Below are 15054 nucleotides of genomic sequence, written 5' to 3'. Positions count from 1 at the left end.
TCTGCAACCCCTCTGCTCATGCTGGGTATCATTTTCTTTTATATGTAGTGAAAATGAGAGCACTTGAGTTCTTCTTCTGAGTAAATAAAACTTGCAAAATTGGTTCCTGGACTTTTTTAATGTATTGAAATTTCTGAAATTCTTAATTCTTCTGAATTAAGAATTCTTAATTCTTCTGAAATTCTGAAATTTCTTATTCCTCTTCCAGTGACACTGGAAAATGCTGGAGTAAGAATTGTTTCCAGTAGGGAAAGAGGTGTGCTTCTGCTTTAGACTCTTATGAAAGATAAGGGCAATGAAGCTGAGGTCTGTCTTCTAATTAGGCAGGCTGAATCAAGTGGTGTAGCTATGCTAAAGCTTTAAAGCATCCCACTGGTGGAAAAATGTATCAGTAATGGTGACGTGTTAAACTACATACTGGCCTACCCATATTGTGCAGAACTGAATAAACAGAAAAGTCTCTTGTATTATAGAACATGAAAATAGGTAATTATAAATGCGTAATTACAACTTAGCAGTAGGTCAATTACAGAATCAGACTTCTTTAAAGTAATATCAGTCTCTTCACCGAAGTTTATATAAAAGAATATTTGCAAATAAGTAAAATTTTAAAAATTTGAAGAGACACCTGGGAGACAAGTCAAAGGACAGAGGCTGTCCTTTTTTTAACCAGTACACAAACAATGTAGGGTTGGCAGCTGTTTCCACAGTCTATACATTTCTGTCATTCCTGGCAGAACATTCCAGAGTGAGAGGACATCAGTTTCAGGCTGAATGCATGCTGGAGGCTGGTATGCTGAGACACCACATGATGTTTAACAAGTCATTTGCGGTCATGCCATCTTCTTACATCCTCTTCTGCAGGACAGGAGGTGCTCCCAAGACCCAACTCCTCTTTCTTTGCTGTCTCAAGAACAAATCCATTATCCTGCTGCAGAGTGCCATAAAATGTAAAAATTTGAGTTCATAGCAGTATACTTGAAACACTTGAAACAAATGTTGAGATGTTATTATATTATAACAGCAACAGAGAAATAACTTCAAAGCTCTTCATATTAAGCACTTCAACACTCTGCTATTTCTTTTGGAAATGTTTATAATGCAAGAATGCTTAGGCAAGGAAAGTATATTTAGAACTAATGAGGAACTGCCTGTATATAATTCTGGATTCAGTATTCACACGCATTTGCTTCATCTGTTCAACCCAATGTATTTTAGCAGTAAACTGAGGCAAATACAAGTGATTAAGTGCCTTACTATGACATTGAATACATAAAGCATTTCAATTTACCCATGTATAGGAAACAAAACCCTGTTTACATGCCTCCTCTTAGATAAATTGCTGCTCTCTTGAAATTTTGAGATGGCCAATTTTTACCTTCTTTCATAAGGGCCATGCCAAACATAGCACTCTTGTCCTGCAGGAGTGCTTCCTTGCTGAAGTGTCAGGCCTGAATAACCAGCACATGTGAACATTCGCAGTAACTTTATTTCCATTTCTCACACCTGCAACGTGGTCAATGATGTGTTGACAGATGAGTCTTCCTGGCATCCACTGCTTCCTATAGGAGTACAATGTATACAATTTCTGTAGAAAATCCTTACCACACTGGAGACCCAGTGTAGCCCTAACACTGAACCCCTGAAACATCATGGGACAACACAGCAAGGTAAGTGACATTCATTTCCACTCTACTTGTTTGCATACTAGCATTTCCCACAAACTGTAGAATTATTTACAGAACTGCGCAGTAGGTGAACTCCAGCTACGCTTGTGTTTACCACCAGCTCAAAAAGAAATGCATTTTGTGTGACTTCTATTCATACTCTAACTGTTAATTTAGCCATTCCACTTTCATTTGCAGTCCCCTTTTTCCACCATGCCATAATGCATTAAACACATAAAGCCACAGTCATTTAATACTATCTTCCCAATCCTCATTCAGATCTTCTGGCACACATGAAGTCTTGATTTAGAAGAGGAGGTCGCATCTTTCCATACTTTACAAGACAAACCCTTGGCACAGTCACATCGTTGGAAAATCTCCAGTCCATGGGACCCTTTCTTGCGCTGTTTGGTGCACACCTCCCCCTGATGCAACACAGGCTTGCAAATTTTGGTCCAGAAATGGCGAGCACAGCAGTGTCCCTCAATACAGTCGGATGACCGTAGGCAGGGATCGCCTTCATGTCCTGAAAAGAACAGCCAAATTATTTCATCTCATGGGAAAATGTGAAAGTACGGATTCAGTGCAGACTTACGCAAATTAAACTGAGAAAAAGGAGAGGTGATATTTCCACCTGTGGCTGTTTGAAGGATGTAAATGCAAGAGAAGAAATTAATTAGGAAGGTTCAAGGGCATAATGAGACCTGCCATAAGACTTAGTAAGGAGAAATTCTGCTACAGGATTGTAAGCACAATTACAAGTGTTCAATTACATGGCTGTTACAAGAGGAGGATGTCTGCAGTCTTACACAACCAACAAAATGATTGTCAGTCCACATCTGATACAGAGAAGAAAGCAGATGCTGTTTCAATCACAGGAACTGCCGGCTGACATTACATCACTTTCTGAGTCACACTGTGAACTCTCACAATACACATTCACTCCCTCTGAAATTACTGCCTATTTCTGGTTTCCACTGCTGTATCTTAGCAGCAACAACACGATTCATGGCATGAAGGAACAGAGCAGTCCAGTCCAAATGTGATCTTACCTTTTATGTGTGACAGTTTGGATCGGGGCCTCCCCAGGTTGTGCCAGCCCAAATCCTTACTTGCATAATGACCATTCTTCTTGTTGCGTGGCCCTTCTAGAGCAGGGATGTGAGGAGTAAGGATGCTTTCAGTCACCGGTATGCAAATACCTGCAAGGGAAAGACAGACACTCAAAGATCTGAATAAGAGAAAAAGCAGCTGAGAGACACGCACTGGCCATGGCAGGATAATGAAAGCACTGGTGTTTGGCCTCAGTGACGCTCATCTCTAATCACATGTTCACCTCTGGTTCCCAGCACTTAGCCTCACCACAGCTCTGCTCACTCATTGTCAGACAGTTGTAGCTGTCTGCCCTGGAAGGGACAGGCTGTGAACTGGCCACATAGCAAGTAACAACACGGGACCCTGGACACTGAGAAGCCAAGATAGATAACATCCAGTCAAGCTGTGGTGAGATAGGGAAGAAAAGGATTATGGGAACAACTGGGAGTGACCATGCAAATAGAGACTACACAATTTTCTATGATTGGCTGAGAGCTTTCTAGAACATTCCATTGTAGTCTATATAAGTGTGTGCTCAACCCCATTTTGGGGTCTTCTAAAGGAGCTCTATAGACCTGCAAACATCAGACTTCTAGGGAGCAAGGACTTTATTTCTTAGAGGTAGCTGTGAGCAGGTGTTTCAGGTTGTGTTTTATGTTGCACCCTTTTTTTTTCTCCTTATATTAAAGCTTTCAGTTTCTAGCCCTTTAGTCGTTCCTATCCCTTTATTACTTATTTAGCCACTTTGCCCACACTATCCCAGGGTTGGGGTGCACTGGACCCCATTTCAGTCTCTCTGTCACTCTTGCTTTATGGTCTGAGCCCCTGTAGAGCTCTTTACAGACATCTCTCTCCAGTCTCCATGGGAATGCAAACAGTACAGTTATAGCCTTCCCCAGGGAGAGTAGATTCAGGATTCAATAAGTCTCCTTTGCTTCCTCTAAAATATGACTTCTATGCAGCCTTCCAGTGAATCAAAGCACACTGAATGTAGAGCTCTGATTTTAGGCAGCAGCATTTTTGTGTTTCTCCACCACAAAATATAAGAAAAGACTGGTAGTAGCTGAGTCCTAAACATAGAAATACTAATAAAGAAAATTAGGCAGAGTGGAACAAAGTTGACAATTAAGTTTTCTTGATTCTTCTTAGAAAAAGAAGAGCTATCACCCAGGTAAGAATACTGTTGCTGGGCACACTCATAGATACAGATGATGTCAAAAGGCTGATTTTCTGCAGAGAAGCCCAGAGCTGGCAGCCGTACCATTGTTGCAGCGGTTCCTGGGGCAGCACATCCCGTCCCGGTGGCAGCGCTTCTTCTTTCTCCGGCACACCATGCACGCAGACGTGGCTTGGTGAGGGCTGTGGCAGTACCGCCCAACTTCACATTCCTTGTCGTTAGTGCAAGGGTACGCCTGGTAGGGAAGAGAAAGGCTTACAGTGAGGCACTCCTTTGCACAAGGAATGGATGCACTCCATTAAAAAAAACAAAACAAAACAAAACAAAACGAGCAAACAAGCAAAAAACAAGAAAACCAACTACCACTGAATTCTCCAAAATAAAACAATAGTTGAGGTAACAATTCACAGGGCTAGGAGATGCAAGTAGGGATGCTCCACTGCAGCCACACATCAGTCTTTAAGCTCACACAGCTGCAGGTCATTGCTTAAAGAATAAGAGATAGAACCTGCATGCCCATGGTTTCATCTTTCCTTACCTCAAACATATGTGGGCACAAGAGATTTCATATTTTTGTGGATTCAGATATCTGATTCATAAGCTAGAGGTTAAAACTCCACATTGAACAATCAACACAGCCATGAAAACCAGAAAAAATACTGAAACAACCCTCCAATAGGTAAAATTTCATTTTTAACTTTGAGGAGGCATTTTTCCTTTGACACTTGTCAAACAAGCTCCGTGTTGTCGCAGTGAGTATCTGTGAGCATCACACTCATTCAAATGTCTGTAACTGCACCACTCATCTCTGCCCCACACCAGTGGGACGCCTTGAAAGTGAACAAGTATCACTGGTCAGCATTTCACTTTGATAACCTTTCATTCACTTATGGTCTTAGTATACTTGTTAAACCTGTCACCTGCTAAACAACACCCTATGGTAAGGAATGCCACGGAATATATTATAGAGAACAAAATATCTTGTACATATAATGCTCTAGAAACAGATACATGGGTATACAATTCTTCTATATTCATCAAAAACAGCACTACCTCACAGGAAAACGGACTTTAAAAAAAAAACAAAAAAAACAAAACCACCAAACCAAAAGCACTGCATTCTCCATAAAGAGAAAGAAAACTTCTTTACTACAAAAGGTAAAGAAAGGATTCTTGATTATAATAACACACACTGCCACATTCCAGGATGCTTTCTGCTGACTCCCACACAGCTACAACTGTGCTATCTGTTTGAATCTAATTTTACTGCCTATTTAATTAATTACATAGTTTTTTTCCATTCCTCAAAATTATTCTTGAGGAATTTCTTTATATAAAAAAAGATGACAATAAATTTATGCACTTTCTGGAAAAATATGTTTATACTTCCTCAACTAATTTTCTCCAGTACTTCAAAATTATTTTGCAATTAATTGTTCACCCTCCCAGTGGACTAATTTCCAGTGTAGAATGATTGCTTTTCAGTAATCCTATTTGAAATCAAGATTTACAGTTCTCTCAGAAAAGAAAAACTTCAAGGTCTTTGAGAATTCACTTTGAAAGTTGTTTCTTTAGATGGAGAAACTCTTGTTTGTCTATCTTCATGCCATTCTGTTGAGAATCACATAAGAAACAGGAGGTCTTCTAACAAAACCAAACAAATCTCTCACATGACAGTAGTGGGAGGGGAAATTATGCCATTTCTCATGTGACTTCATGAGTTGCTTTCTTTGTCAAAATTTACATTACAGTACCAAAAGTGCTGGCTGGATATTTTCCAAGTACTGTTGCCTCATTACTTCTGTCCTCTGAATGTGTGCCTTTGAGAATTTTTCCAGGGTGCAGCTGTTTGGAGTAATCCAAAGTATGTGGAAGTCTTTTAGCCTTAAGAATGAACGTTTCCTCAAGAGGATGAAATCAAAGAAGGCCAGATCTTCTAAGCTAGAAGTACCAATAAGATAACACAGGTACTCTTAAGGCATAAGAAGCTTCTACTTATTCTAACAAAGTGGAACTGAAGTGGCCTTTCCTCAACCTCATCACTCCTGTCCCTCAATTTTTCCAAAAATAATAAATAAAACTGATGTAAAATTTATTATATAGTTACCATAAAAGTAAGACTTCCCTGATTTAAATGATACCTTACTAACCTAAGGATCTTACAATGCAAAAAAAAAAAAAATGGTAATTTTATAGACTTGTGACTGGTTATACTGAGTTTGGAAAATACTAACTGTGCTAGCTGGAGGAAATGCAAATAAAAAACAGATGGACTGGCTGAAACCTGGAGATGAAGGCATTTTAGACCCTTGTCTGTCATCAAGACCTTCATAACCGCATCTTTTTTTCAATATGGGCATGTGGCATACACCTGCAACTTGTCAGCAAGAAGCCTACTTGCAGTTTTATTTTAATTCCTCAAATAGCTTCTTAAAAAAAGAGTTCCCTGATCCCGAATGGTGCTAATGAATGCTCTCGCATACCAGATTTAGTGATTTTGGATTTTAATCTGAGTGACATGGAAAAGATCTTTTAAGATACACACCTAATTGTCAGCTCTAAGCTCTGTCCTTGTGAATGGTAGAAGTAACAAAAGACAACTTCAAAAATTGCTAGGGAAATCAACAGAACCCAGACTTTCTTCCCAGTCTGGAGTCATTCCTAAATAAAAATTATGCTTTTGAATGACAGTAAGCCAAAACTGACCTACCTAAGGCAAATGACTGCAGCACATCACAAAATAAATCTGTTACATGTAGCTTAGACAATAACTAGCAGGTCTACTCAAAAGACTAGTACCAGTCAGCCATACAAAAGACTTTCTTGCAAATGCCTGCTGCCATCAACTGTTTTGATCTGCCAAAATCACTATCCATTTATAGCTTGGCTATCAATCACAGGGACCTTGGAACAAAAATGTCTATATAGCCTTGTGTCTGTTTCCTAGTCACTAGACATTCATTAGAATAGGCATAACTTCTGCTCTCAGCAGAGTAATTTCTATTGTGTAGCATTCATTGTAGAAACAGAAAAATAAAACAAAGTAATATATTGTGTATTTAGCCTTGGCTAGCACGAGGGAAATGGATCTATAACGATTCTTTTGTTGTCAGTTGTGTCAATCTAGGTATACTTCTTTAAAATACAGGGTAAAGAAAACATACGTCTAAAAATGTGCATGTTAACTATAATCTATGCATAAGTCAAGGTTTTTGAAATCTCCTACATCACAGTGCCTGGAACAGAGTCTTTACGTTCAGAGAATTGTAGAGAACATTTCCTATATACAACACAGACACAGATCCATCCCAGATGGGGAGGGAAGAAGCAAGTTGTAAACCAGCTCTACTTCCCAAGAAATGGTAACTAATTCTATAAGGCACATCATCCATTCACATTCTTCAGCTATACGTATCATTTTCTGGTTGTAAATCTCCATCCACTAAACACAGCTTTGATATCATGGGAAACCAGATGAAACAGATAAAATATGTAGCACTCCCTGAAGCTGCATTTAAACAACCTTATTTTTTTATCCCACTTACAGGCAATCAGGTCACCCGTAGCATGACATGAACTAGATTTGCCTGTGATAATGAGTCATATTTTCAGAATGTGTTGTCTGATTAAGAGCATTGTTTACTGACATGGTTTTTCCTCAGCCATTCCAATTAGTTTTGTATCCTTGTATAAAATATACTGTTGATTACTTGTCCAAAAATGTATAGCAAAGGGATTTTTGCAATGTTGAAGGATTCAGGCTAGATGTTGAAATGGATGTTGCTTGTGCTGTGCCAAAATGTCACCAGCATCAGTCCACCAAGGCTAATCTTTACCAGTCAGATCACAGAACATGGAAAACTTTTCACTTGGAGAGAGAGAATATTCCTTCCCTTCCTGAATTTATATTCAAAATTCCATTAATTAATGATAGAAATACTCAAGGAAAATTATGCAGATGATAGAGGAGAAAAGTTGGGGATTTTTACAGTTGAACAAGTCCTTCCAAGTCTTGAAGATCTCCCTTCTTTTATTGACTTCCCAGGAAGGCTGAGTAAGGAACTGTTGTCTACAGTCTAAAGGGGTAAATATCATTCTCCAGATTTGAGAATCATGCAGTAGTGAGGTTTATGTTTACTTTAGTCTTCCCCTTTTCACAGAGGAGCTCTTAGCCCCTTTTCTCAGTGCAATGACATTTTCTTGATATTTTTGCTGGAGTCATTTGCTATCATACATATTTTATAGGCACCACAGAGTTTCACTGCAAGCTGTAGCAATATTAAGTGGTGAGACTGTTGTGCTAAGAAGTCACACAGCTTGAGTCTCTCTGTCTGGCAGTATAAAACGTAATGGAGAAGCACTCCAGGGGGAGAGTAAAACAGACACTGTAATGTGCTGAAGGGTGAGGAGAGTGATGGCAAGCATACTTTATTGAGTTTTGGAAGATAAGGTCTTGAATTTCAGCATGGCCTCCAACAAATATTTGAAGACAATATTCCCAGCCAGTGTCTCAGTCACCAGGCTCTCATCTGTTCATATTATGATGTTTCATTTGCTTTTATGGTGAAGTACTCCATGCTGTACTAGCTAACCAAGTCAGTGAAAGGCAGGAAGAGCCACTGGCATTTTTACCTAGACTGCGTCATCACTTATCCAACACAAGCAGTGGAGACACTGCTGGCTTCAGACCCACCTTCAATGCTGAGAGGAGCTGTGCCTAAATAGGTGTTCTGATGGAACAGATATCAGTAGTGATTCCCCCAGAAGCAATTAACTTTTTTTTAAAAACACATCATAAAGTCCAAGTGCAGAGTCGGTCCTGGCAGAAAATCATGGCTACTACCACTCCCAGCAGAAGAAACAGCATGGAGATTGCCCATTAGCCTTTCACTGTGGATGCCAAGCAGCACTCAGTAAGACAGATGAAGTTTCATGTGCCACAGAAATGACAGTAGCCAGATTTGGTCCATACAATCATTCCCCGATGATAGTAGGGACTGAGCAGAAGAAGAGGAGAAAAGCCACAACCAGTTGTACAGCCAGAAAGTGAGAGCTCTTCAGAGCTAACAGGTCAGTCCTTCAACATCCTCTCACACTTGGCAAAGAGGCAGTAGCTATACTGCAAAGGTGAGACAAGGGACTCAAGGAAACGGACACATACAGAATCCCAGGAATGGCCTTGCTTCCTAAGCACCCATATGTTAGAAAACAAATTTAGGCTCTTACCTAGTCTTGGACATACTATCCCTATTTATTAATATCCTGTGCAAATACCTGTGCCACTAGGCTGTGCTACCACACGCTACAGACATCTTCTGCTGTCAAAATCTCTTCTATATCACATCTGCACAACCTTTTATATTCATACAATGTCTGTGAGACAGGTTACCACAAATGAATTGGTACTGCTACTCAGTTTATTACTCACTTGTTACTTAAGCAAAAAGGTTTTCTTCTCTATTTCAATTAATCATACATCTGTAAATTTTAAAAAAATGACTGTGAAGGAGGTGGAAGCTGATGTCTCTATTGCCAATATGCTGGCTAGAGGATCAAAAATGTCCTGAACTATAGGCAAGAGGACAGTTTCCAACCTCCACTTGAGAGATGAACAAAAGAGTTTGTTTGCCTTTAGTCTTGGGCATATTGCTTAATATTCCAAAGCCATCAGGCACAATGAAGCAACCAAATGGCTCAATCATGGTGAGAGCCTCTCCTTTCCATCCTGCTTTGGATAGGACAGAACTGTCTTTCAGAACAAGGACTTGATCCCCATGGAGCAAACATATGAAATAGCCACAGGGGTGCCATGTTTTCTTTTTCTTTTCTCTTTCTCTGAAGAATTAGTAATCTAAATTAAAAGCATGCCAATAAATTAGGAAATGCAAACATATGCTTTAACCAAATAGCCTGCTGTCAAGACTAACTACAAAGAATGCAAGTCATTGTTTGGCTCCCCAGTTGGGCCTGATTCTGAGTTGGGATCTCAAATTTGTTTTGGCTTTTAACAGATCAACATTGGTGGGACAGTTGTATGTAACATGTGGCCTGTAGAGCTAAATGAATACATCACACATGGTATTCGTCCCACTTGCCTCTTTGGAGACAGAGTGAAAATCCTCTCTATGAAGTCTGAGAGAAATACTAACATGATCTCACAGGATACAAACCTTAGTAACAATGGAAATACCAACTCTTTATTCAGCACCACATGAATGTGATAAAGCAGAATGGAGGGGGTAAGAAGGGAATTCAAAGCTTTCTAATAACCAACAAAGCAAACTCCCAGCTTTTTGTGGCTTTTTTCCTGCAAGGCAACTAAACTACTTACTGATAGCTTCTCGGGTGTATCCAGAAACATCTACCTTTGACGTACTTCAGCCTAACTTTCTCCTAGCTGCTAAGCAGACATATAGGTTAAGATGTGGATGAGAAATTACCATTATTTAGTATTTTATTATTAATCCCAAACAAGAAAAGAATTTGTCAGCAGCCATCTGGAGTGATGTAGTTTTCCCACAGCGCTGCTGATGTTGCTTTTTCCTATTCTTAGCTCAACACAGGCATAGATGATAGCGAGGGATCTCACTGTGTGCAAGCACAAAGCCATGGTTAATTTATCCCACAGAGGAAATCATGCTGTGCTTTCAGACAGCTCCAGACATGGATCCTGTCTCAGACTGAGAAACCAGAAACTCTCAACTCTCAGTGACTGCTGTGGCACAGATCCTTCCTAAAAGAAACTTACAGTAGTTGCAATGAAACAGATTTACTTCTTTCAGTTGCCATAGAAAGTTTAATGATTCAATTTTTCTCACCAAACCTCTTTCTTGTTAAAATAATACAACTCTGACCCATCTCTCTGCCAGACCTAAAGAGGAAAACGCCATCTTCAGCTTCTAGATTTAAGTACAATCACTTTCTTCAAAAGATAATTTATTTTTAACACTTCAATTTAACACAGTGTTGCTGTTAACATGAGCTCCGATTCACAAAGCACTACATCATGGATACATGTACTGCAGCTTCCAAAGATCATTCCTTCAAACTGCGTGGATAATGGCCCCAGAAGCCTGCATTATTAAACAATAAATATTCATGTTTCAAAGGAATTCTCAATCCACTGCTAGACCACCAGGGAAAGAACATTTCTATGACCTGCAGTAGTCCAGCTCTCATGATTTGCTAGAGCCAAAGAAAACTCAAATCTTAACAACCAGAAAACAAACCTCACTGAAGTCCCTCTTAACCAACTGAGGCAAGACTCACAGGGGTCCTCTCATAAGTTTTCCTTGTCCAAATAATAATGCCATGGAAAACAACATCCTGTTCTGCAAGCACTAGGCAGTTGTGCAGGGAGCTGTGCTCAGGGGGAGTGTGTAGCTGCACCTGGTGGAAGTAGAGTCAAACACCTCCAAATAAACAAGGGAGCTGTGTTGCCCTATTTCACACAGCACTAGTCAGTGTGAGTGGTGACTCTCCCAGTGCAGACAGAAAAAAACTCCAAGGACTTTTCCTGAATAAGATCTCACTCACACTGTGACCCTGTGGGTCTCTCAGCCCACATAATGAATTTCAACAAGCATTTTAGGTCTAGACTATCTAGATAATTCCAACCTGTTATTGTACAGCTTATAAACCTACACCTTCTCTTACAAAACTACCTACATTTTGTGTCCTACTGGGAGAAGGTAGCACCTGTTTAAAGCTGGCCTTGGCTTCAGAAGGACATATGGAGGAAGGTAATCTGAAAGACTGCAAGTGGATCAGCAAAATTTCTGGGAGGATACTCTTATCTCCATTAATTTAGTGCATTTTACATGTGTCACGGAAGACCCAAACATTTAAACACTTAGAATAATCCACCTTAAAATTTTATTCAATTTAATTCACATTTAATTCCTCATTTAGGTCAAACTAGAAATTAGTTACATTTCCAAGTAACTCAAAGGGCAGCACAGGATGCCCAAAATATGCACAGCTTACATTACAGCATTATTACAGCTTACATTGCTTATTACAGAACAGCATTAAATTTGCTCCAGATTACAGCATATACATTGTTGTCCCTGAGGCAGCACAGCTACAAGTCTTCCTATTCTATCCCATCTTTAAGACAAATTATCACCCTTAGGTCCAAATTGGCATCACTCTGCTGAATCCTGTCTTCTCAGAGGAAGCAAACTATGTTTTCTACCCCATGCACAGTGTACATATAGAGGTGCAGGAGTTTTCCCTGTCTACCTCGAACTGTAACCATGGTATTTCACTGCATTGTTTCCTCCTCTACATTTGGAGAGATCACAAACTACATACTCTGATTTTGAAGGCAGCTTCCTGCTCTGTAGAACTTGGATCTTATGGAAGACATGATTAAAGAAGGTACAAAAATCTGAGGAACATTCAGTTTGACCCCAAATCTTACAGGCTCTGTCTCAACTTGCCTGATTCATATTGTCTGGTGAACTACCAGCAGCAGCATCACAACAGAGCATCAAAACAATGTCAGGTAATCTTTGAAGTCAACAGTGTAGTTCTAAATCAATACAACAGGAAGACTTCAGGTCTTGATTTTACGTCATGTTCAAATGTGCCAACAAAGGCTTCTCAAAGAATGAAGGTTTGTTAACATGTGCTTTGTTCTATGTCCAGTCTTCTCAGCAGACTGTTCCTGCCCTTTTATCTCTGTCTTTTCCCCACCCCTTTTCTGATGGTTTTGCTTTTTAGTTTTGTCTCTAATTGGCTATTTATCATCCTTTTCAGCATGAGACTCTTATGGCTTTTTAATCAACATGTTTACTGCAATGGATGAGCAGTTGGAATACTAAGAATACTATCCAGATGAAAACAGCTAGCAGACCCTATGGCTTCTAAAGTACCAGGCATTAAACCAGAGGGGAATACTCAGATGATGTGGTTGGGTGTAGAATAACACTGCTGGGAACTGGCAGTAAGTTACTGTTTAACACCTGGGTCTGAATATCCACAAATCATGGCACACTGTCAAGGTGGAGCTTTTATTGGGAGCATCTGCAAGCATGTATACAGAGCAAGAAAAATTAGATGCCAGCTTTACCTTCTGTAGTAGTCCTGCTAAGCAACTAAACTGCCTTTGCTTTCAAACATTCACAAATTCTAGAAAAAAACAAGGGGGAAAACCTGTCTTATTGAAGTTAGTGCAAAAACTCTCCTTTGTCTGCAACACTTCCTGGAGAGAGAACGCTTTCAGGTTATAAACATTTGTGCAGCATCTGTAGTCCTTACCCTAGAAATTACTCTTTGGTATTCCTTACAGAATATACTTAGCATTGGAGAATACAAAGTATTTAAGACACCATTTTTCAAAATCTGCTTTGTCTGCTTCTCATATTCAAAAGGACATCCCTGAAAATATGAGCTTGTGGCAGCTGGAGAGACAGTCAGATGTCATATGTCTGAGACGGATGAGCTGCAGTCTCCACCTCAGCAGACTGCTGACCACAGTCTAACATCATTGCTGAATGTCATCATTATTGCTTCCTTCCCTGATGGTCTTCTCTGTAAGAATACCTGACTCATATGCCTCTTCCAGTCCCCAGTTATTTCTCTATTTGTCAGAAACCACCATTGTCATCTGATATTCCAAACACCTTCCCTCTTTTCCTGTTCTATGTGAGCACCTCTGCAACATGATGGCTGTGACTGCTCCACTGTGGGGGGAACTGAGAATGCCAAAGCACCTACAGGGAATTGAAATCAGACATCAAAAATCTATCAATCCAGCTTTAATGTCAGAACAACAAACCAACTTTAGGGCACCTGCACCAGCTCCCACTTTCCAGTCTCTTGCATCACAGATGATTCAAAGTCATTGTCACAGAAGTCCATGAGTTTTAAGGAAAAAGAAAGAAACAGAAAAAGTCGGTATTTCTTCAGTTTTCACAACTTGTCTGCATGAGTGAGACTGAGAAACAGGACAAGTCAATAATGCAGCTTGGGACTGTTGTGGTTGGGGTCGTTGTTGAGGTGAAGCAGGTGAAGAAGCAGGAAGAGCCTTTGCAGGGGTTTTAGAGAGATTTTTATTTCAGCCACGTGTGTGCACAGTCCAGCGTTCAGAGGCAGAGGCAAAAGCCTGATCTGAGGCTTTGGGTTAAGTACATGAAATGAGTAGGACGGGGAAAGAAGTATCAGAGATCAATTACCAGGGGACATGGGGTTGTCACAAGGATGGGGTTGGGGCACAGGGACCAACAGGGAAACAGGGTGGGAGTGACTAGAAGGCTGATGGACAGGGAGAGAGCAGGGGGCTGTCCTAAGGAACAGAACAGGGGTTGTCTTGACCTGATAGAACACGATTCGTTATCAAGAGAGGGCAGCTGAGAGAGAGGCTTCTGATGTCTTTCTAATTGGGAGTGCCTTTCAAGGTCTCCACAATGGGCTTTCCTTTTCATAGCAAAAGGAAAAATTGCAGAGAGTGCAGCTTCTTATCCTGACTCATTCTAGAAGCAGTTGTACTTGGATGAGGAGCCAGTAGTGCTTATGCAGTGGGACTACCTGCAAAAAACCAGCTGTCCTGGGAAAACGCTTGGTCTCAGCTCCCTGAGGGCACAGGCAACCTCTGTGATGTGCTTAGACCCATACTGCTGCTCAGCTGACTCCTCAGTAAGAGTAAAATGAAAAATTGTAATACTGGGCTATTAAGGCAAATTATCACAGTTTACTCAAAGAAGGCCAAAAATGACAAAGGGAAAGGATCCCTAAAAGCTTCATTAAAAATGCCATTGTACTCTTATTATATGATTAAGTTGGAACTGCCTACCAAACTTCAGCCTGTGGCAAATAACGTAGCAATCAAAGTTTCAACACTATTCACCCTTTCCCTAACTTTTCTTTTAAAATGCTCCTGGTTAATTTTGCACAAACAAGAAAATGGGAACAGCACAGCAAGGCAAGAATAGCTTGTGAGTAAAACCAGATGAAGACTAACATATTTACATAGTGTAATGACTTCACTATTAATTCAAACAAACTCAGACCCCAATTCTCAGAAGAGAGAGCATGTACATGCAGTCCGGGAGGAAAGAACGGGGTGGCTTCAGACTACTATTTATGTCTGCTGTCCCTGAGTTAGAAGAG

General features: G+C 40.2%; 1 protein-coding gene across 1 annotated transcript in view; it reads right to left on the bottom strand.

Moving 5' to 3' along the window:
* Positions 1-446: 446 nt before the first annotated feature.
* Positions 447-15054, bottom strand: part of DKK2 (dickkopf Wnt signaling pathway inhibitor 2) — a 37418-nt gene continuing 22810 nt past the window's right edge. The window contains exons 2-4 of the mRNA XM_014878356.2: positions 4024-4174; positions 2720-2869; positions 447-2193 (exon numbers count right to left, since the gene is read on the bottom strand). Of these exons, the coding sequence (XP_014733842.1) occupies positions 1943-2193; positions 2720-2869; positions 4024-4174 (552 nt within the window). The 3' untranslated portion in view covers positions 447-1942. The remainder of the gene's footprint in view (positions 2194-2719; positions 2870-4023; positions 4175-15054) is intronic.

This window comes from Sturnus vulgaris, chromosome 4 (assembly GCF_052056855.1).
Source record: "Sturnus vulgaris isolate bStuVul1 chromosome 4, bStuVul1.hap1, whole genome shotgun sequence".
NCBI classification, from domain to species: Eukaryota; Metazoa; Chordata; class Aves; order Passeriformes; family Sturnidae; genus Sturnus; species Sturnus vulgaris.
This window is presented reverse-complemented; position numbering and strand designations above follow the sequence as displayed.